The sequence below is a fragment of the Triticum dicoccoides genome, chromosome 7A, assembly GCF_002162155.2.
Source record: "Triticum dicoccoides isolate Atlit2015 ecotype Zavitan chromosome 7A, WEW_v2.0, whole genome shotgun sequence".
In the NCBI taxonomy this organism is placed as follows: domain Eukaryota; kingdom Viridiplantae; phylum Streptophyta; class Magnoliopsida; order Poales; family Poaceae; genus Triticum; species Triticum dicoccoides.
This window is the reverse complement of record NC_041392.1, coordinates 98,104,716-98,126,085: the sequence shown is the minus strand read 5'-3', so window position 1 is coordinate 98,126,085 and position 21,370 is coordinate 98,104,716. Positions and strand designations below refer to the sequence as shown.

The 21,370-nt window shown below is 45.6% G+C and overlaps 1 protein-coding gene and 1 pseudogene across 1 annotated transcript; one reads left to right on the top strand and one right to left on the bottom strand.

Moving 5' to 3' along the window:
- Positions 1-13,622: 13,622 nt before the first annotated feature.
- On the bottom strand, positions 13,623-16,315 carry LOC119332006. The gene is made up of 7 exons (XM_037605186.1): positions 16,085-16,315; positions 15,472-15,544; positions 15,300-15,376; positions 15,122-15,191; positions 14,641-14,798; positions 14,494-14,566; positions 13,623-14,004 (listed from the first exon to the last, which is right to left on the bottom strand). The coding sequence occupies exons 2-7, from the start codon at positions 15,491-15,493 to the stop codon at positions 13,844-13,846; spliced, it is 561 nt and encodes a 186-aa protein (XP_037461083.1). The 5' UTR covers positions 15,494-15,544; positions 16,085-16,315; the 3' UTR covers positions 13,623-13,843.
- An 896-nt stretch (positions 16,316-17,211) lies between these two features.
- On the top strand, positions 17,212-18,251 carry LOC119330144 (annotated as a pseudogene).
- Positions 18,252-21,370: the final 3,119 nt, after the last annotated feature.

Genomic DNA, 21,370 nt, shown 5'->3' with positions numbered 1-21,370 from the left:
AGACATAATTGTTTGATTAGCATACTTGGAGTATTACTATTTTTATGTCAATAATAAACTTTTATCTTGAATCTTTTGGATCTAAACATTCATGCCACAATAGAGAAAAATACATTGAAGAAACATGCTAGAAAGCATTCCACATCAAAAATTCTATTTTTATCATTTACCTACTCGAGGACGAGCAGGAATTAAGCTTGGGGATGCTGATACGTCGCGAAGGTATCTATAATTTTTGATTGTTCCATGCTATTATATTATCTGTTTTGGATGTTAATGGACTTTATTTTACACTTTTATATTATTTTTGGGACTAACCTATTAACCCAAGGCCCAGTGCAAATTGCTGTTTTTTGCCTATTCCAGTGTTTCGCAGAAAAGGAATATCAAACGGAGTCCAAACGGAATGAAACCTTCGGGAGCGTGATTTTTGGAACAAACGTGATCCAAAGGACTTGGAGTGGACGTCAAGCAACCAACGAGGTGGCCATGAGGTAGGGGGGCGTGCCTACCCCCCTGGGTGCTCCCTCCCCCCTCGTGGGCCCCTCGTGACACAACCGACCTACTTCTTCCTCCTATATATGTTCACATACCCCGAGAACATCCAGGAGCACCACGAAACCCTATTTCCACAACCGCAACTTTCTGTACCCAAGAGATCCCATCTTGAGGCCTTTTCTGGAGCTCCGTCAGAGGGGGCATTGATCACGGAGGGCCTCTACATCAACTCCATGGCCCCTCCAATGATGTGTGAGTAGTTTACTTCAGACCTTCGGGTCCATAGCTAGTAGCTAGATGGCTTCTTCTCTCTCTTTGGATCTCAATACAAAGTTCTCCTCGATCTTCTTGGAGATCTATTCGATGTAACTCCTTTTGCGGTGTGTTTGTCGAGATCCGATGAATTTTGGGTTTATGATCAAGTCTATCTATGAACAATATTTGATTCTTCTCTGAAATCTTTTATGCATGATTGGTTATCTTTGCAAGTCTCTTCAAATTATCAGTTTGGTTTGGCCTACTAGATTGATCTTTATTGCAATGGGAGAAGTGCTTAGCTTTGGGTTCAATCTTGCGGTGCTCGATCCCAGTGACAGAAAGGGAAACAACACGTATTGTATTGTTGCCATCGAGGATAAAAAGATGGGGTTTATATCATATTGCTTGAGTTTATCCCTCTACATCATGTCAACTTACCTAAGGCGTTACTCTGTTCTTATGAACTTAATACTCTAGATGCATGCTGGATAGCGGTCGATGTGTGGAGTAATAGTAGTAGATGCAGGCAGGAGTCGGTCTACTTGTCGTGGACGTGATGCCTATATACATGATCATGCCTAGATATTCTCATAATTATTCGCTTTTCTATCAATTGCTTGACAGTAATTCGTTCACCCACCGTAATACTTATGCTATCTTGAGAGAAGCCACTAGTGAAACCTATGGCCCCCAGGTCTATTCTCCATCATATAAGTTTCCAATCTATTTTACTTTGCAATCTTTACTTTTAATCTATATCATAAAAATACCAAAAATATTTATCTTATCATTATTATCTCTATCAGATCTCACTCTCGTAAGTGACTGTGAAGGGATTGACAACCCCTTTATCGTGTTGGTTGCAAGGTTCTTATTTGTTTGTGTAGGTACGAGGGACTTGCGTGTGGCCTCCTACTGGATTGATACCTTGGTTCTCAAAAACCGAGGGAAATACTTACGCTACTTTGGTGCATCACCCTTTCCTCTTCAAGGGAAAACCGACGTAGTGCTCAAGAGGTAGCAAATGGCAAATAATGTAAATTTCAAGGAGATGAGATTTGTGATTAGGAACCTGGTTATGTTGAAGATCCTCCCCGGCAACGGCGCCAGAAATTCTCCTTGATGGCAGCTGGAACTACATCGGTATTTCCTCGGAGAGGTAGGGATGATGTAGTACAACGACGGTAGATATTTCCCTCATTTATGAAACCAAGGTATCGAACCAGTAGGAGAACCAAGCAACAAAACGTAAACATCACCTAAACACAAATAACAACACTTGGCAACCCGGCGAGTTAAAGGGGTTGTCAATCCCTTCTGGGGTACGGCGCCTCAAGATAGGCAAACGGCTGTGAGGTAAATTGCAGTAGATTGATAGATCGAACACCAAATAAAGTAAATAAAGATAAAACACATCAAGGTATTTTTGTATTTTTTAGTTTAATAGATCTAAAAATAAAAGCAAAGGAAAAGTACATCGCAAGGCAAATATATGAGAAAGAAGACCCGGGGGCCGTAGGTTTCACTAGAGGCTTCTCTCGAGAAAAATAGTAAATGATGGGTAAACAAATTACTATTGGGAAATTGATAGAACTTCAAATAATTATGATGATATCCAGGCAATGATCATTGTTGGGGAACGTTGCAGAAAACAAAATTTTCCTACTCGTTTCACCAAGATCATCTAGGAGTTCATCTAGCAACGAGTGATTAGATGCATCTACATACCTTTGTAGATCGCGCACGGAAGCGTTCAAAAGAACGGTGATGATGTAGTCGTACTCGACGTGATCCAAATCACCGATGACCAGCGCCGAACGGACGGCACCTCCGCGTTCAACACACGTACGGAACAGCCACGTCTCCTCCTTCTTGATCCAGCAAGGGAGGGAGGAGAGGTTGAGGGAGATGGCACCAGCAGCAGCACGACGGCGTGGTGTTGATGGAGCTGCAGTACTCCGGCAGAGCTTCGCTAAGCACTATGGAGGTGAAGGAGGTGTTGGGGAGGGAGAAGGAGGCAACCAAAGGCCAAGGCGTTCCGGTATGAAGTCCCTCCTCTCCCCCACTATATATAGGAGGGCCAAGGGGGGTGGCCGGCCCTAGGAGATCCAATATCCTAGGGGGTGCGGCGGCCAAGGGGGGGTTTCCCTCCCCCCAAGGCACCTAGGAGGTGCCTTCCCCTCCTAGGACTCTTCCCCCTCTAAACCCTAGGCGCATGGGCCTATGTGGGGCTGGTGCCCTTGGCCCATTAGGCCAAGGCGCACCCCCTTACAGCCCATGTGGCCCCCCGGGACAGGTGGACCCACCCGATGGACCCCCGGGACCCTTCCGGTGGTCCCGGTACAATATCGATAACCCCAAAACTTGTCCCGATGCCCGAAACAGGACTTCCCATATATAAATCTTCACCTCCGGACCATTACGGAACTCCTCGTGACGTCCGGGATCTCATCCGGGACTCCGAACAACATTCGGGTTACTGCATATACATATCCCTACAACCCTAGCGTAACTGAACCTTAAGTGTGTAGACCCTACGGGTTCGGGAGACAAGCAGACATGACCGAGACGACTCTCCGGTCAATAACCAACAGCGGGATCTGGATACCCATGTTGGCTCCCACATGCTCCATGATGATCTCATCGGATGAACCACGATGTCGAGGATTCTATCAACCCCGTACGCTATTCCCTTTGTCAATCGATATGTTACTTGCCCGAGATTCGATCGTCGGTATCCCAATACCTCGTTCAATCTCGTTACCGGCAAGTCACTTTACTCGTACCGTAATGCATGATCTCGTGACCAGACACTTGGTCACTCTGAGCTCATTATGATGATGCATTACCGAGTGGGCCCAGTGATACCTCTCCGTCATACGGAGTGACAAATCCCAGTCTTGATCCATGTAACCCAACAGACACTTTCGGAGATACCCGTAGTCTACCTTTATAGTCACCCAGTTACGTTGTGACGTTTGGCATACCCAAAGCACTCCTACGGTATCCGGGAGTCACACGATCTCATGGTCTAAGGAAAAGATACTTGACATTGGAAAACTCTAGCAAACGAACTATACGATCTTGTGCTATGTTTAGGATTGGGTCTTGTCCATCACATCATTCTCCTAATGATGTGATCTCGTTATCAATGACATCCAGTGTCCATAGTCAGGAAACCATGACTATCTGTTGATCAACGAGCTAGTCAACTAGAGGCTCACTAGGGACATGTCGGTGTCTGTTATTCACACATGTATTACGATTTCCGGATAACACAATTACAGCATGAATAAAGACAATTATCATGAACAAGGAAATATAATAATAATGCTTTTATTATTGCCTCTAGGGCATATTTCCAACAGTCTCCCACTTGCACTAGAGTCAATAATCTAGTTACATTGTGATGAATCGAACACCCATGGAATTCTGGTGTTGATCATGTTTTGCTCTAGGGAGAGGTTTAGTCAATGGGTCTGCTATATTCAGGTCCGTATGTACTTTACAAATCTCTATGTCTCCATCTTGAACATTTTCACGAATGGAGTTGAAGCGACGCTTGATGTGCCTTGTCTTCTTGTGAAACCTGGGCTCCTTGGCAAGTGCAATAGCTCTAGTGTTGTCATAGAAGAGCTTGATCGGCCCCGACGCATTGGGTATGACTCCTAGGTCGGTGATGAACTCCTTCACCCATATTGCTTCATGTGCTGCCTCCGAGGCTGCCATGTACTCCGCTTCACATGTAGATCCCGCCACGACGCTTTGCTTGCAACTGCACCAGCTTACTGCCCCACCATTCAAAATATACACGTATCCGGTTTGAGACTTAGAGTCATCCAGATCTGTGTCGAAGCTAGCATCGACGTAACCCTTTACGACGAGCTCTTCGTCACCTCCATAAACGAGAAACATTTCCTTAGTCCTTTTCAGGTACTTCAGGATATTCTTGACCGCTGTCCAGTGTTCCTTGCCGGGATTACTTTGGTACCTTCCTACCAAACTAACGGCAAGGTTAACATCAGGTCTGGTACACAGCATGGCATACATAATAGAACCTATGGCTGAGGCATAGGGGATGACGCTCATCTCTTATATATCTTCTGCCGTGGTCGGACATTGAGCTGAGCTCAATTTCACACCTTGTAACACAGGCAAGAACCCCTTCTTGGATTGATCCATATTGAACTTCTTCAATATCTTATCAAGGTATGTGCTTTGTGAAAGACCTATGAGGCGTCTTGATCTATCTCTATAGATTTTGATGCCTAATATATAAGCAGCTTCTCCAAGGTCCTTCATTGAAAAACTTTTATTCAAGTAGGCCTTGATGCTGTCCAAGAGTTCTATATCATTTCCCATCAAAAGTATGTCATCTACATATAATATGAGAAATGCTACAGAGCTCCCACTCACTTTCTTGTAGACGCAGGCTTCTCCATAAGTCTGTGTAAACCCAAACGCTTTGATCATCTCATCAAAGCGAATGTTCCAACTCCGAGATGCTTGCACCAGCCCATAAATCGAGCGTTGGAGCTTGCACACTTTGTCAGCATTCTTAGGATCGACAAAACCTTCCGGCTGCATCACATACAATTCTTCCTTAAGGAAACCATTAAGGAATGCCGTTTTGACGTCCATTTGCCATATTTCGTAATCATAGAATGCGGCAATTGCTAACATGATTCGGACGGACTTCAGCTTCGCTACCGGTGAGAAAGTCTCATCGTAGTCAACCCCTTGAACTTGTCGATAACCCTTAGCGACAAGTCGAGCTTTATAGATGGTCACATTACCATCCGCGTCTGTCTTCCTCTTAAAGATCCATTTATTTTCTATGGCTCGCCGTTCTACGGGCAAGTCAGTCAAAGTCCATACTTCATTTTCATACATGGATCCTATCTTGGATTTCATGGCTTCCAGCCATTTGTCGGAATCCGGGCCCGCCATCGCTTCTTCATAGTTCGAAGGTTCACCGTTGTCTAACAGCATGATTTCCAAGACAGGGTTGCCGTACCACTCTGGTGCGGAACGTGTCCTTGTGGACCTTCGAATTTCAGTAGGGGCTTGATCAGAAGTATCTTGATCATTATCATTAACTTCCTCTCTAGTCGGTGCTGGCACCTCAGGAACATTTTCTTGAGTTGCGCCATTTTCCGGTTCAAGAGGCAATACTTCATCAAGCTCTACTTTCCTCCCACTTACTTCTTTCGAGAGAAACTCTTTCTCTAGAAAGGACCCATTCTTGGCAACAAAGATCTTGCCTTCGGATCTGAGGTAGAAGGTGTACCCAATAGTTTCTTTTGGGTATCCTATGAAGACGCATTTTTCCGATTTGGGTTCGAGCTTTTCAGGTTGAAGTTTCTTGACATAAGCATCGCATCCCCAAACTTTTAGAAACGACAGCTTAGGTTTCTTCCCAAACCACAATTCATACGGTGTCGTCTCAACGGATTTCGACGGAGCCCTATTTAAAGTGAATGCGGCAGTCTCTAAAGCATAGCCCCAAAAGGAAAGCGGTAAATCGGTAAGAGACATCATAGATCGCACCATATCTAACAGAGTGCGATTACGACGTTCGGACACACCATTACGCTGAGGTGTTCCAGGCGGCGTGAGTTGTGAAACTATTCCACATTTTCTTAAGTGTGCCCCAAACTCGTGACTCAAGTATTCTCCTCCACGATCTGATCGTAGAAACTTGATTTTCCTGTCACGTTGATTTTCAACCTCACTCTGAAATTCCTTGAACTTTTCAAAGGTTTCAGACTTGTGTTTCATTAAATAGATATACCCATACCTACTTAAATCATCAGTAAGGGTGAGAACATAACGATAGCCACCGCAAGCCTCAACACTCATTGGACCGCACACATCGGTATGTATGATTTCCAATAAGTCGGTTGCTCGCTCCATTGTTCCTGAGAACGGAGTCTTGGTCATTTTACCCATAAGGCATGGTTCGCACGTGTCAAATGATTCATAATCAAGAGACTCTAAAAGTCCATCAGCATGGAGCTTCTTCATGCGTTTGACACCTATGTGACCAAGGCGGCAGTGCCACAGGTATGTGGGACTATCATTATCAACCTTACTTCTTTTGGTACTCACATTATGAATATGTGTAGCATCACGTTCGAGATTCATAAGGAATAAACCATTCACCATAGGAGCATGACCATAAAACATATCTCTCATAAAAATGGAACAACCATTATTCTCAGATTTAAAAGAGTAGCCATCTCGAATTAAATGAGATCCCGATACAATGTTCATGCTCAAAGTTGGCACTAAATAACAATTATTAAGGTTTAAAACTAATCCCGAAGGGAGATGCAGAGGCAGCGTGCCGACGGCGATCACATTGACCTTGGAACCATTCCCGACGCGCATCGTCACCTCGTCCTTTGCTAGTTTCCGCTTATTCCGCAGCCCCTGCTTTGAGTTACAAATGTGAGCAACTGCACCGGTATCAAATACCCAGGAGCCACTACGGGCACTAGTAAGGTACACATCAATTACATGTATATCACATATACCTTTTGTTTTGCCGGCCTTCTTATCCGCTAAGTACTTAGGGCAGTTCCGCTTCCAGTGACCGCTTCCCTTGCAATAAAAGCACTCAGTCTCGGGCTTGGGTCCATTCTTTGGCTTCTTCCCGGCAGCTTGCTTGCCGGGCGCGGCAACCTCCTTGCCGTCCTTCTTGAAGTTCTTTTTACCCTTGCCTTTCTTGAACTTAGTGGTTTTATTGACCATCAACACTTGATGTTCCTTCCTGACTTCTACCTCTGCTGATTTCAGCATAGCAAATACTTCAGGAATGGTCTTTTCCATCCCCTGCATATTGAAGTTCATCACAAAGCTCTTGTAGCTTGGTGGAAGCGACTGGAGGATTCTTTCAATGACCGCATCATCCGGGAGATTAACTCCCAGCTGAGTCAAGCGGTTATGCAACCCAGACATAGTGAGTATGTGCTCACTGACAGAACTGTTTTCCTCCATCTTACAGCTGAAGAATTTGTCGGAGACTTCATATCTCTCGACCCGGGCATGAGCTTGGAAAACCATTTTCAGCTCTTCGAACATCTCATATGCTCCATGTATCTCAAAACGCTTTTGGAGCCCCGGCTCTAGGCTGTAAAGCATGCCGCACTGAACGAGGGAGTAGTCATCGGAACGTGCCTGCCAAGCATTCATAACATCTTGTTCTGCAGGGAGAACGGGTGCGTCACCAAGCGGTGCTTGTAGGACATAATCTTTCTTGGCAGCTATGAGGATAATCCTCAGGTTCCGGACCCAGTCCGTATAGTTGCTGCCATCGTCTTTCAGCTTAGTTTTCTCTAGGAACGCGTTGAAGTTGAGGACTACGTTGGCCATTTGATCTACAAGACATATTGCAAAGATTTTAGACTAAGTTCATGATAATTAAGTTCAACTAATCAAATTATTAGTGAACTCCCACTTAGATTAGACATCCCTCTAGTCATCTAAGTATTACATGATCCGAGTTAAACTAGACCGTGTCCGATCATCACGTGAGACGGACTAGTCAACATCGGTGAACATCTTCATGTTGATCGTATCTTCTATACGACTCATGCTCGACCTTTCGGTCTTCTGTGTTCCGAGGCCATGTCTGTACATGCTAGGCTCGTCAAGTCAACCTAAGTGTTTGCATGTGTAAATCTGTCTTACACCCGTTGTATGTGAACGTCTGAATAAAACACCCGATCATCACGTGGTGTTTTGAAACAGCGAACTGTCGCAACGGTGCACAGTTAGGGGGAACACTTCTTGAAATTATTGTGAGGGATCATCTTATTTACTACCGTCGTTCTAAGTAAACAAGATGCAAAATATGATAAACATCACATGCAATCAAATAATAAACGTGACATGATATGGCCAATATCACACAGCTCCTTTGATCTCCATCTTGGGGCTCCATGATCATCTTGTCACCGGCTTGACACCATGATCTCCATCATCGTGTCTCCATGAAGTTGCTCGCCAACTATTACTTCTACTACTATGGCTAACGCGTTTAGCAATAAAGTAAAGTAATTTACATGGCGTTTCTCGATGACACGCAGGTCATTAAAAGAATAAAGACAACTCCTATGGCTCCTGCCGGTTGTCATACTCATCGACATGCAAGTCGTGAATCCTATTACAATAGCATGAACATCTCATACATCACATATAGATCATTCATCATTCATCACAACTTTGGCCATATCATATCACAAACCACTTGCTGCAAAAACAAGTTAGACGTCCTCTAATTGTTGTTGCAAGTTTTACGTGGCTGAAATAGGGTTCTAGCAAGAACGTTTTCTTACCTACGTTAAAGCCACAACGTGATTTGTCAACTTCTATTTACCCTTCATAAGGACCCTGTTCATCGATTCCGCTCCAACTAAAGTAGGAGAGACAGACACCCGCCAGCCACCTTATGCAACTAGTGCATGTTAGTCGGTGGAACCGGTCTCACGTAAGCGTACGTGTAAGGTTGGTCCGGGCCGCTTCATCCCACAATACCGCTGAAGCAAGAAAGGACTAGTAACGGCAAGAAAGTTGACAAATCTACGCCCACAACAAATTGTGTTCTACTCGCGCAAGAAGAACTACGCATAGACCTAGCTCATGATGCCACTGTTGGGGAACGTTGCAGAAAACAAAAATTTTCCTACTCATTTCACCAAGATCATCTAGGAGTTCATCTAGCAACGAGTGATTAGATGCATCTACATACCTTTGTAGATCGCGCACGGAAGCGTTCAAAAGAACGGTGATGATGTAGTCGTACTCGACATGATCCAAATCACCGATGACCAGCGCCGAACGGACGGCACCTCCGCGTTCAACACACGTACGGAACAGCCACGTCTCCTCCTTCTTGATCCAGCAAGGGAGGGAGGAGAGGTTGAGGGAGATGGCACCAGCAGCAGCACGACGGCGTGGTGTTGATGGAGCTGCAGTACTCCGGCAGAGCTTCGCTAAGCACTATGGAGGTGGAGGAGGTGTTGGGGAGGGAGAAGGAGGCAACCAAAGGCCAAGGCGTTCCGGTATGAAGTCCCTCCTCTCCCCCACTATATATAGGAGGGCCAAGGGGGGTGGCCGGCCCTAGGAGATCCAATCTCCTAGGGGGTGCGGCGGCCAAGGGGGGGTTTCCCTCCCCCCCAAGGCACCTAGGAGGTGCCTTCCCCTCCTAGGACTCTTCCCCCTCTAAACCCTAGGCGCATGGGCCTATGTGGGGCTGGTGCCCTTGGCCCATTAGGCCAAGGCGCACCCCCTTACAGCCCATTTGGCCCCCCGGGACAGGTGGACCCACCCGGTGGACCCCCGGGACCCTTCCGGTGGTCCCGGTACAATACCGATAACCCCGAAACTTGTCCCGATGCCCGAAACAGGACTTCCCATATATAAATCTTCACCTACGGACCATTCCGGAACTCCTCGTGACGTCCGGGATCTCATCCGGGACTCCGAACAACATTCGGGTTACTGCATATACATATCCCTACAACCCTAGCGTAACTGAACCTTAAGTGTGTAGACCCTACGGGTTCGGGAGACAAGCAGACATGACCGAGACGACTCTCCGGTCAATAACCAACAGCGGGATCTGGATACCCATGTTGGCTCCCACATGCTCCACGATGATCTCATCGGATGAACCACGATGTCGAGGATTCTATCAACCCCGTACGCTATTCCCTTTGTCAATCGATATGTTACTTGCCCGAGATTCGATCGTCGGTATCCCAATACCTCGTTCAATCTCGTTACCGGCAAGTCACTTTACTCGTACCGTAATGCATGATCCCGTGACCAGACACTTGGTCACTCTGAGCTCATTATGATGATGCATTACCGAGTGGGCCCAGTGATACCTCTCCGTCATACGGAGTGACAAATCCCAGTCTTGATCCATGTAACCCAACAGACACTTTCGGAGATACCCGTAGTCTACCTTTATAGTCACCCAGTTACGTTGTGACGTTTGGCATACCCAAAGCACTCCTACGGTATCCGGGAGTCACACGATCTTATGGTCTAAGGAAAAGATACTTGACATTGGAAAACTCTAGCAAAGGAACTATACGATCTTGTGCTATGTTTAGGATTGGGTCTTGTCCATCACATCATTCTCCTAATGATGTGATCTCATTATCAATGACATCCAGTGTCCATAGTCAGGAAACCATGGCTATCTGTTGATCAACGAGCTAGTCAACTAGAGGCTCACTAGGGACATGTCGGTGTCTGTTATTCACACATGTATTACGATTTCCGGATAACACAATTACAGCATGAATAAAGACAATTATCATGAACAAGGAAATATAATAATAATGCTTTTATTATTGCCTCTAGGGCATATTTCCAACAATCATTACATAGGCATCACATCCAAGATTAGTAGACCGACTCCTGTCTGCATCTACTATTATTACTCCACACATCAACCGCTATCCAGCATGCATCTAGTATATTAAGTTCATGGAAAAACGGAGTAATGCAATAAGAACGATGACATGATGTAGACAAGATCCGTTTATCTATATGGCGATAGATATATATCTCATCTTTTTTATCCTTAGTATCAACTATATATACGTGTCGTTTCCTTTTCTGTCACTAGGATCGAGCACCGTAAGATCGAACCCACTACCGGGAACCTCTTCCCATTGCAAGATAAATAGATCAAGTTGGCCAGACAAAACCCAAATATTAGAGAAGAAATACGAGACTATAAGAGATCATGCATAAAAGAGATCAAAGAAACTCAAATACTTTCATGGATATAAAAAGATAGATCTGATCATAAACTCGAAGTTCATCAATCCCAACAAACACACCGCAAAAGAGTTACATCATATGGATCTCCAAAAGACCATTGTATTGAGAATCAAGAGAGAGAGAGAGAGAGAGAGAGAGAGAGAGAGAGAGAGAGATGAAGCCATCTAGCTACTAACTACGGACCCAAAGGTCTACAAAGAACTATTCACGCATCATCGAAGAGGCACCAATGCAAGTGGTGAACCCCTCCGTGATGGTGTCTAGATTGGATCTGGTGGTTCTGGACTCTGCGGCACTAGATGAATATTTCATCGACTCCCCTAGGGTTCTGGGATTTTGGGGGCATTTATAGAGCAAAGAGGCAGTCCAGGGGGTACCCGAGGTGGGCACAACCCACCAGGGTGCGCCAAGGCCTCCTGGCGCGCTCTGGTGGGTTGTCCCCTCCTCGGGACTCCCCCCAGGTGCAACCAGGGCCCATCTGCTTCCTTCTGGCCCATAAAAAATCATCGTGAAATTTCTTGCCATTTGGACTTCGTTTGATATAGATTTTCTGCGATGTAAAAAACATGGAAAAACAGCAACTGGCACTTGGCACTATGTCAATAGGTTAGTACCAAAAAATGATATAAAATGATTATAAAACATCCAATATTGATAATAAAACAGCATGAAACAATAAAAAATTATAGATACGTTGAAGACATATCATGGCTCATCGCAGTAAGGATGCAATTTTGATTATCTTATGTTTTCTTTGTTGAGGAATTAGCGTTAGAGCTTTGATGAAACATGCATCATCCTCCACCAAGAAAGAAAGCTAGTCTCTTTTCCGTTGAATTTAGAGAATTAATTAGTTGCTTCATCAAGACTAAATATAGAAAAAATCGATATTATAAACAAATTGGTTGACTAAATATAAAAGCTTTGAAAAATATCGATTTGTTTTGTACAAATATATATACATGTTCTTTAAGTTTCATATTATGTGCACTTGCCAATTTGCCACGCCATGAGAGGTTGAATCGGTGTATTATTCACAATGAGCTTGGCGCTGGTTAATAATATACATGTTGACTATTTCCTTTTATACTCCCTCTGTCCTCAAGCTAAGTAGTACTAAATAACTTTTCATGGGCTTGCGTCTAAAAAATGTGATAGGAAGAGAAATATACTGTAATTGTTGTCTCTTAGTTGGGTTTGTGAATAATTAATTGTTTTTTTCTTCAGATTGTGATGTTTTCACCTTAATAAATCAAAGCTATATGGATTTGTGTATGATGCTAAGCTTGATCAGTGTCTTTAGGTCTTAGTTTGTTTTATTCAGATCATGTCATTTCCTCCTTTATCCACAATTATATATTTTTTGTAATCCATCGGCTGACAAACGAATGTGAGCCCTTAACTACAAGCAACTCTTATATATATATATATATATATATATATATATATATATATATATATATATATATATATATATATATATATATATATATATAGACACACACACACATACACACTACTACTCCTGCTTCTGAGAATGTTGTAATTTCGTAATGCATGGAGAAGCCATTGAAAATGGGAGCCGGAGCCGATGGAGTAGGCGCCCATGTCACCGAACACGAGCCAGTCCCCACGCGAATCTCCGGCAGCCGGTACCACGTCACCACCATGCCGAGTGAGTCACACGTCGGTCTGAACACAGTCGATGTGTACGTCTCCTCGCCAGCGTGTGGGGTGGCGAGTTGCCTCGGGCAGGGCACATAGTCGTCCATGAGGACGCAGTTGAGGGAGCCGTAGAGTCCGTCGTCGATCCAGTACTCCTGCACCTCGCCGCCCGTGTGCCGCGAGTGCGAAGGCCATCTCCGCGGAGTACCACCCCGGCTCACCGATCACCTCCACGCACAGGAGACGTCGCGGATGGCCGTGGCGGCCTCGTCGAACACGCCACCGCTTGCCATAAAGCCGTTGCCAATGTCGAGCACGCACGGGCCTCGATGGCCCCGCGGTACACGTCGGTGTGGGTCCCATAATAAAATAGCCAGCGCAACTGAAGCATCATAGAGTTCTTAAATAGCAGCCTAAAGTTTATCACGACCTTAATAAATAACCATAATACCAACAACAACACAAGGAGTCAACCTCCGGAAGGTAAAATAGCTAACAACAAGGTACCAACACAATTAGGTTTCTCAAGAAGTCGCATTCAAAGTTGTAATGACAAGTACTGGTTCCATCCACCCGCAATTTTCTAGATTCAGGAGTTTAACAAGGTGATTTTGCATCAGGTACCCTCCTGTTCTTGCTCTTCCGCCTTCTTGTGAAGCTCCAGTATCATATTGGCAGCTGCCGAGCACTTCGCCTCATGTGGGGTAGGACGAAGACCACCAGTGAGGCTCATCTCAAAATCAGGGCATCTCAAACGTACACTGGCGTGATACATTCCTAAAAAGATAGGAAAAGGACCATTGAAGAAGTGCTCAAAAGTCAACACACACATATGATAGTCAATCAAACATACATTTTGGTTATTGCTAACTGGGGATCTAATCAGTCTGATCTAAGATAACCAGTTACCGAATGTAAAACAAACCTAACACTTCAACGGAGCATAACATGTGATAAATAAACAAGCGGCTTATTTGGATTGCTACTTTGACATCAAGAGAGTAGCAAGCCCTGACTATTGATCTGACACCTTGAAAACTCTTTTTGTCCAAGCATGGTTAGCGTAGCACACTATGTATATTATCATCTCAATGCACAAAACGACCCAGTACCTATAGGGATTAAATTCGATAAATGAGAAGCATGAAGTACGTGGCACAGGACCCATTCATATGATATTCCTAATTGTTATGCCTCCATGGTCCAAGGACCTAATACTTGCCTATCTAGAATAGCTAAGAGATAAAAGTAAACATTTGTACATACCATCTGATACTGAAGGTAATACTGTGTATCTTGGGAGTATCCAATGGGCCCCACGACAGATCTCATCAAGCTCCTGCATTGTCAAGTGTCAATGGTACTAGTGGCATTTAAAATTGCAATACATAGGTTCACCTCGAGGTTTCTTACCTTGCATTGTCGGAGGAGTGCCACCTTCAATTTCTTCCTCTTAGTGATAGATTGGCCCCCATCTCCAGAGCAAGATGAATTGGTAACTTCTGTCATATCTGAGCAAGTTTCCTTGTATTTTCTTATTATTGATACAGCTTTGGGTGTCATCTTTCCTTCTGCATAATTTTTAAAACATGATAAGTACAAGAAATACAGAACTAATATAGAAGCAACTTCTTGCCAAAACATTTTAAAAAATCCAAAAATAATACATCTTGCCAAAATTGGCCACAGTTTCGACGGATGATTTGTACATCACAAAGTGCGGTGGACGACTTGTCCGCAATGAAAAGTGTGATACACCATAGTTTAGCGCAGAACTTTTGAAAACATATGGCTCCCAGAAATACTTGTCGACAGTGTTGACGGCAAAACTGTAGCAGTTCTACAACGTGATTGTAAATGTAACCATGTTTAAAATGTGACATGGGTAGAATACCACTCAAGAGTGTCTGGATGTCCATATCACACTGAGCACTTCGTTCTTGAAGTATGATTTCCTTGCGAAGCTGAAATGAAGAGAGAATAGGAGAGTTCACATCAGATTCTCAACTAGAAGAAAGTTATAGGAAACAAGCATAATTTTTCTGAAATAAGAGAAAAGACATATAACATACAATTTCATCCCGTATTTTCTGAATTGATTGCAGAAAATCATCTATCTGGCCATCATCGTTGTACTTACTCGTGGCACCTTCAAAGAAAATTTTGGAACACATAGAGTAAAAACTTGGGAACACCAGTTACCATATATGAAAAATAAGCAGGCTTGGGTAGCTTTATCTGAACCTGACTCTTCAGACATTTCCATATCTTGGCATTCCAAAGCACAGTTCTTCACTAAAGGATCAGCACGCGTCTCCTGATACAAAAAATAGTTCTTCAAGTTAAAGCAGAGTGAATGGATCACATGAAAACCTTGGCCTAAACACCACCTACGCATCTGAAACTGATTTATGGAAAGGATGAATATTTCTTTTGATTGATTGAGCACATATGGTGTGTCTCCTCTCTTAATACGAACATCATCAGCCAATAAGATTTCAAAAGATAGCATGGGGAGGGGATCGTTGGGCCAGAGCAATTTCCGGCTATACAAGAATAGCCTGGAAGATACGAGGAAGACGGTATGTCGATTACGACGGCAAGCTTCTCCGGGTTGAGCAGTTGCAGGAGCGACAACCCTCGCTCTTCCCGGCGATGGGTATGGCCAAGATCGACACGGGAGGGGGGAGGGGGCAGCGGCTATGGTGAGAAGCCAGAGCTGCTGGCGAAGAGAGGGAGAGGCGGCGAGGAAGGAGGAAGGAGTCGGAGAGGCGGCGCGGGCTAGAAAGAGGGAGCGCACGAAGGGGGTTTCTGCGGAAAAACCTGACCTGCGGCTTGACGGTGAGGAGGGGCGCACCGATTTATCTTGACAGTGGCGGCGTGTGAGAGGAGGGGATGGTGGCCGGCGATGCAAGGCTTGGTGGCGGAGGTGCACGCTGAACCAGCCCCCGTCACCGTGTTCCCGTCCTCCGGACTGGCACGCGGCGGATCTGTCGATCCCCCCACGGTCGTCGCCTCGCAGACTCGTTCTTCTCCTCCTGACGCTCACCAGATCTGCCAACGCTGAGATCGGCTGTGCTGGGTGCGGAAAGAGACGAGGTTGCGTGTGTGAGGAGAAGACAAGGGGCTGGCCAATTGGGAAGGACAAAACACGTGCTCTCTCTCTCTCTCTCACACACACACACACAAAGACACACACACACACACACACAAAGACACATGTTCATTACACACACAATGCACCTCTCTCGCCATTCGCTGCACCACACAATGCACCTCTGCCAACGTGGACATAGTGAAAGGGTGCCCTTGCATTCGCCAATATTGTGTTTGATACTAGTATAGCTAGCTGACTCAAACATGCCTAATAAATTGACCGAACAGAACTTTCTCCTTGATTTGCAAAACTTGCCTTCTATATCTTGACATTTTTTTCTAGTCCTAGTGTTTATCAATTTGATTGGTCGTACGACTTCTCTGGTGGGCCCTATCCAATCTCCTGCGGAGACATGGTTTTCTTCTTCTTCTTTTTTGTGAGGGAGAGACATGCTTGTCCACTTGAAAACTTGTCACTGATGAGCCAGGACATTAGCATCCCAACTATAACATGAGTAACCGAAAATGACTTATATTCCATACTGAAATCTCTAAAACAAATTATACGGACTATATGTATTTCAATACGTACTTCGGAGGGAGTATATAAGAAAAAGGGAATACAATTCAAATTGGTCAAAAAAGAAATCGGAATTGCTGGACGACAAGAATATGGACTCGGGCTCAAGCCGTCAGTTGTTGACACGGAGAAGGCAGGCCGACTAATGCAGGCACTCGGACACTCCATCGCTACGCTATAAGAAGAGAGGCACCAAACGGACCAGGGCATCAATCAATCCATCGAGGCAACACGAACACCAATCCATCAGAAACAGTCCAGCGGAACACGGGGTCGTCGAACACCATCGCCAACGAGGGCAAGTCGACATGGCGAGCGGCAGGAGGGATCTCGCCGCGGCGACGATCACGCTAGCCGTGCTGCTCGTGCTCTTCTTGCCTATCACCGCCGCCGCCACGGTCCCCAGCATCGATGCCACGCGGACGCGCCACCTGCCGCTGCGACACGGACTGCTGCGCGGCCCTGAGAGCGTCACCTTCGACGCCAAAGGGAACGGCCCGTACAGCGGCGTGTCAGACGGCCGCGTCCTGAAGTGGAACGGCCACAAGCTCGGCTGGTCGACGTACACCTATAACCCCGACTACAGCAGCGAGGCGTGCACGGCGTCTCTCCTTCGCCCGGACACTGCCACCGAGGGCCACTGCGGCCGGCCGCTCGGTCTGCGGTTCCACCTCAAGTCCGGGTACCTCTACGTGGCCGACGCCTACAAGGGACTCATGCGGGTTACGCCGGGCGGCGGGGAGGCGACTGTGCTTGTCACGGAGGTTGATGGCGTGTCTCTCCGCTTCACCAACGGGGTGGACATTGACCAGGTAACCGGCGAGGTCTACTTCACGGACAGCTCCAGGAACTACAATAGGTCACAACATGAGATGGTCACAAGAACCGGAGACTCAGACGGGTCGGCTACTGAGGTATGACCCACGGACAGGGAAAGGCCGTTGTGCTCCAAGCTGACATCACTTACCCCAACGGCCTCGCCATCAGTGCTGATCGAACACATTTAATCATCTCATCGACTAGGCCGTGTAAGCTGCTACGATACTGGATCAAGGGCTCCAAGGCGGGCACGATGGAGCTATTTGCCGACCTCCCGGGATATCCAGACAATGTGAGGCCTGATAAGAAAGGAGGATACTGGGTGGCGCTACACCATGAGAAGGATGAGCTCCCCTTTGGCGTCGATAGCCACCTGCTTGCCCTGAGGATCGATGTTGACGGAAAAATAATCGAGGAGATGAGAGGATCCAAGAGCGTGAGGCCGACCGAGGTGGTGGAGAGGAAAGGTGGCAGATTGTTCATGGGATCCGTTGAGCTTACTTATGTGTCAGTCGTCACGCGCAAATAGATATAGATCAATTCAATTAAGGATATGTAAATTAAGGCTTTTCGTAGGACTTGCTCTTTTTTTTACTATTATTATTATGTTATTGTTTTGTCATGTTTTAGTTGTAAAGTCTTTGTTAAGTGGAGCTTTCTATTGGGCAATGATCATGTATTTTTCACTATAATGTATCAAACTATCTTTTATTAAGCATTATATGAAAATACAGTTGTGAGTTGCAAAGAGCCAAAGACACAAAAGGCACTAGCATTGTTGTGAAATAAATTGTTCGCAAAAACTAAGGCGGTCCAGAGTACTAGTAACTACTCACAATAACAAAAGCAATCCAATCTTACAGAAGGAAAAACAATCTATTAAGAGAAATCAACTGCGGCGAACTGAAAATCAGATAAGTGGCTGCCAGCAAAAATCTACAAATTAAAATGCATCAACATATTCTTTCGCGATTTCATCGAGAACAAGAAAAGTCAGTCGGTTCACAGAGAACGCGAGGCACAAGAACAACACAGTTCTTCCATCCATTGCACTACAAAGAATCGTCACATCATCGCACCAAATGTCCATTGAATAATCCAATCTTTACCCTGATGCACATACAAAAAAACGCCATATACAAAATGCACAAACGTCTACATGGACCGATCCGACGAACAAGCTACACTTCCTTGGTCCCAATCAATGGCCGTGTCACTTCCCCTCCTACCTGTGCTTGAAGCCGTCACAATCACAGCCAAAGCAAACATGGGCAGAACCAACTTCCGATGCCGTGAAGTTTATGCATGTTGGTACTTGTCAATTGGCTCAGGATTTCTCTCGATGCCTGTGACGAACAACAAATACAACCGCGTGCTCATCATTCCAGAAAATACACATGCAGAAGTTTATTGTATTGTTTTTGTTGGAGTGAATTGCAGAAAATATCGACATTGAAGGCTAGGGTTGCAGAAATCATAATTCTACGGTTTTGTGCCAAAAACCACTAATTCCTAGCCCTTTTTTTTTTGCAAAAAACACTAGTCGCCCGCTTAGGCCATTTTGGCCATGATTATGGCAGGCGGGTCCCACTGAACAGTGTGACGTGGCATAACATAACAGATCATAAATAGACAGAAAGGGATAGACTAAACTGTAAAAGGCCAAAGAGGATAAGGTGGTGCTGTTAAAAAAAAGAGAGGATAAGGTGTGAGTCGTCCTTCCTCTCCCCAGCGCCCAGCCGTGCGCACGAGTTCTCGGCCGGCGAGTTCGCAATGGACGACGGCTCCAGGACGCTCCTCCCCCTCCTCTCTCCCACGCCTCCAGCTTCCTCCCGCTCCCTGGACTCGACCTCTTGCGCCCCGGCCTCGGCCTCCCCTTGCTGCCAGGGGCGGAGCCAGGATTTGACCATAGGGGGGGCGAAGAACATATTGAAGTGCATAGGAGACATAACAGATTGAAATTTGTTGACGCTTTCGAGGGTCTGCTCATATGGTGTGCTTCCAATTCTATGTTGATGTAGAACTTCTAGAGAGGCCTCACTATTTTGCGTGAGGGTTTGCATATCAACTATGTCCAGTGGGTTGCTCTGTGACTTCTACCTCCCCAGTTGGATTTTCGTTTCATTTGTAGTGTTAGAGTTTAGAACAATTGGCTTGAAAAAAAAATGTCTGTGACGTCTTCCTCTTCATGAAGTATGCAATTCTAATGCGAGTACAAAGCAAATATGTAATATGTAATTGATCTGATAAGAGACAAAATATACTAATACTAACAAGTGATTTGTGTGATCAAATTGAAAGACAAGTGACAACTACAATAGTATCAATCTGTAGACAATAATACCTTCGTTTCTGATTCACGGGATCAAGTTAGAAATTGGGTGTGGGCGTGTGGCGTTGCCGTTCGGCTGGGCTGGTCGTAGTCCATACTCCGTAGACTTGTGCTCCGGTGCTCGAATGATCCGCCTCAAGCGGCAGCCGGCAGGCCGGTAGCTTTGCTGATCACCAAGCCATGACGGCGCAGCGCTCGGCGCCGGCGACAATGAAGCCCTAGCCGCGTCTCGGAAGAAAGAGTCAGGAAGTCCGAAGTCTCCTCAACCGTGTGATTGCGTGCGGGTGCGTTGATTGATGAGCAAGTTACGTGATATCCAGCCCATGGGTGCGGGTGCGTTGATCGATATGCGTACGTACGTGCAGCCTTGGGCCCTTGACCTTCTGGCCTTTGTTGCATATTCGCTCTGGGCTTGACACTTGGAGTTTAGCCCATGTCCTTTGCTAAATGCTAATGGCCGGATATTAAGCCTAATCTGTCTGTACTAGTCCCCGCTGGAACTCATTGGAGGGGGCCGAACCATAGGGGGGGGTCTGGCCTAATTGGGTGACTAGTGTTTTTTGCAAAAAATAATCACGGAATTTGTGTTTTTTGGCACAAAATCGTAGAAATGTGATTTCTGCAACCCTAGCCTTCAATGTAGATATTTTCTGCAATTCATTCGTTTTTGTTGTAGTGATCAAATGAATCGCCAATACATATCGCATCTACAACTTGATAGACGTGAACCCCGAGCGCCATAGACCAGATGTTGTGTGCTCTACTCTGGACCGGACTGACCGTGTGTAATCGAGGTCGGCTAATGAGGTCGTCTATGTCCTCGATGCCAATCGATATCTGGACTACATCATCAGTTAATTCATGCTCCTCCCTCACCGAGGAAGGGATGCTTGCGTCCGACACGAAGCAAGGCAAGCTTATGAGCGACTTCATGCTTCCTACATCGTCACATAGAGTCGGTGAGCATGACTGGGCAAAGTTTCACAGAAAAAGTATTCGGCTAATAAACTGGTACTGGAATGATTGGTACCGTTATTTTTAAGGGACCGGCTAGGTGACAGTCCACTGAAAAATATATTTAGGTCAGTCACTTTCTCTTGTCTAATCTCATGCTCTCTCTCTCTCTCTCTCTCTCTCTCTCTCTCTCTCTCTCTCTCTCTCTCTCTCTCTCCTCTCTCTCTCTCTCTCTCTCTCTCTCTCTGCGTCAGATGTCTCCACTCTTGTTTTCTGTTGATTTACTTGGGGCGTCTGTTTTCAGCTGAGACATGATGTGGTCTGTACGAGTGGCCGAGGTCCCGAGGAGTACTTCACTACTC

Excerpts from the sequence above, each read along its gene's own strand:
- LOC119332006 (XM_037605186.1), bottom strand. The coding sequence starts at position 15,493 with ATGGAAATGTCTGAAGAGTCAG. Across the intron at positions 15,377-15,471 it reads GGAAATGTCTGAAGAGTCAG|GTGCCACGAGTAAGTACAAC; the intron begins GTTCAGATAAAG and ends TTTTCTTTGAAG. Across the intron at positions 14,005-14,493 it reads ATTACCTTCAGTATCAGATG|GAATGTATCACGCCAGTGTA; the intron begins GTATGTACAAAT and ends CTATCTTTTTAG.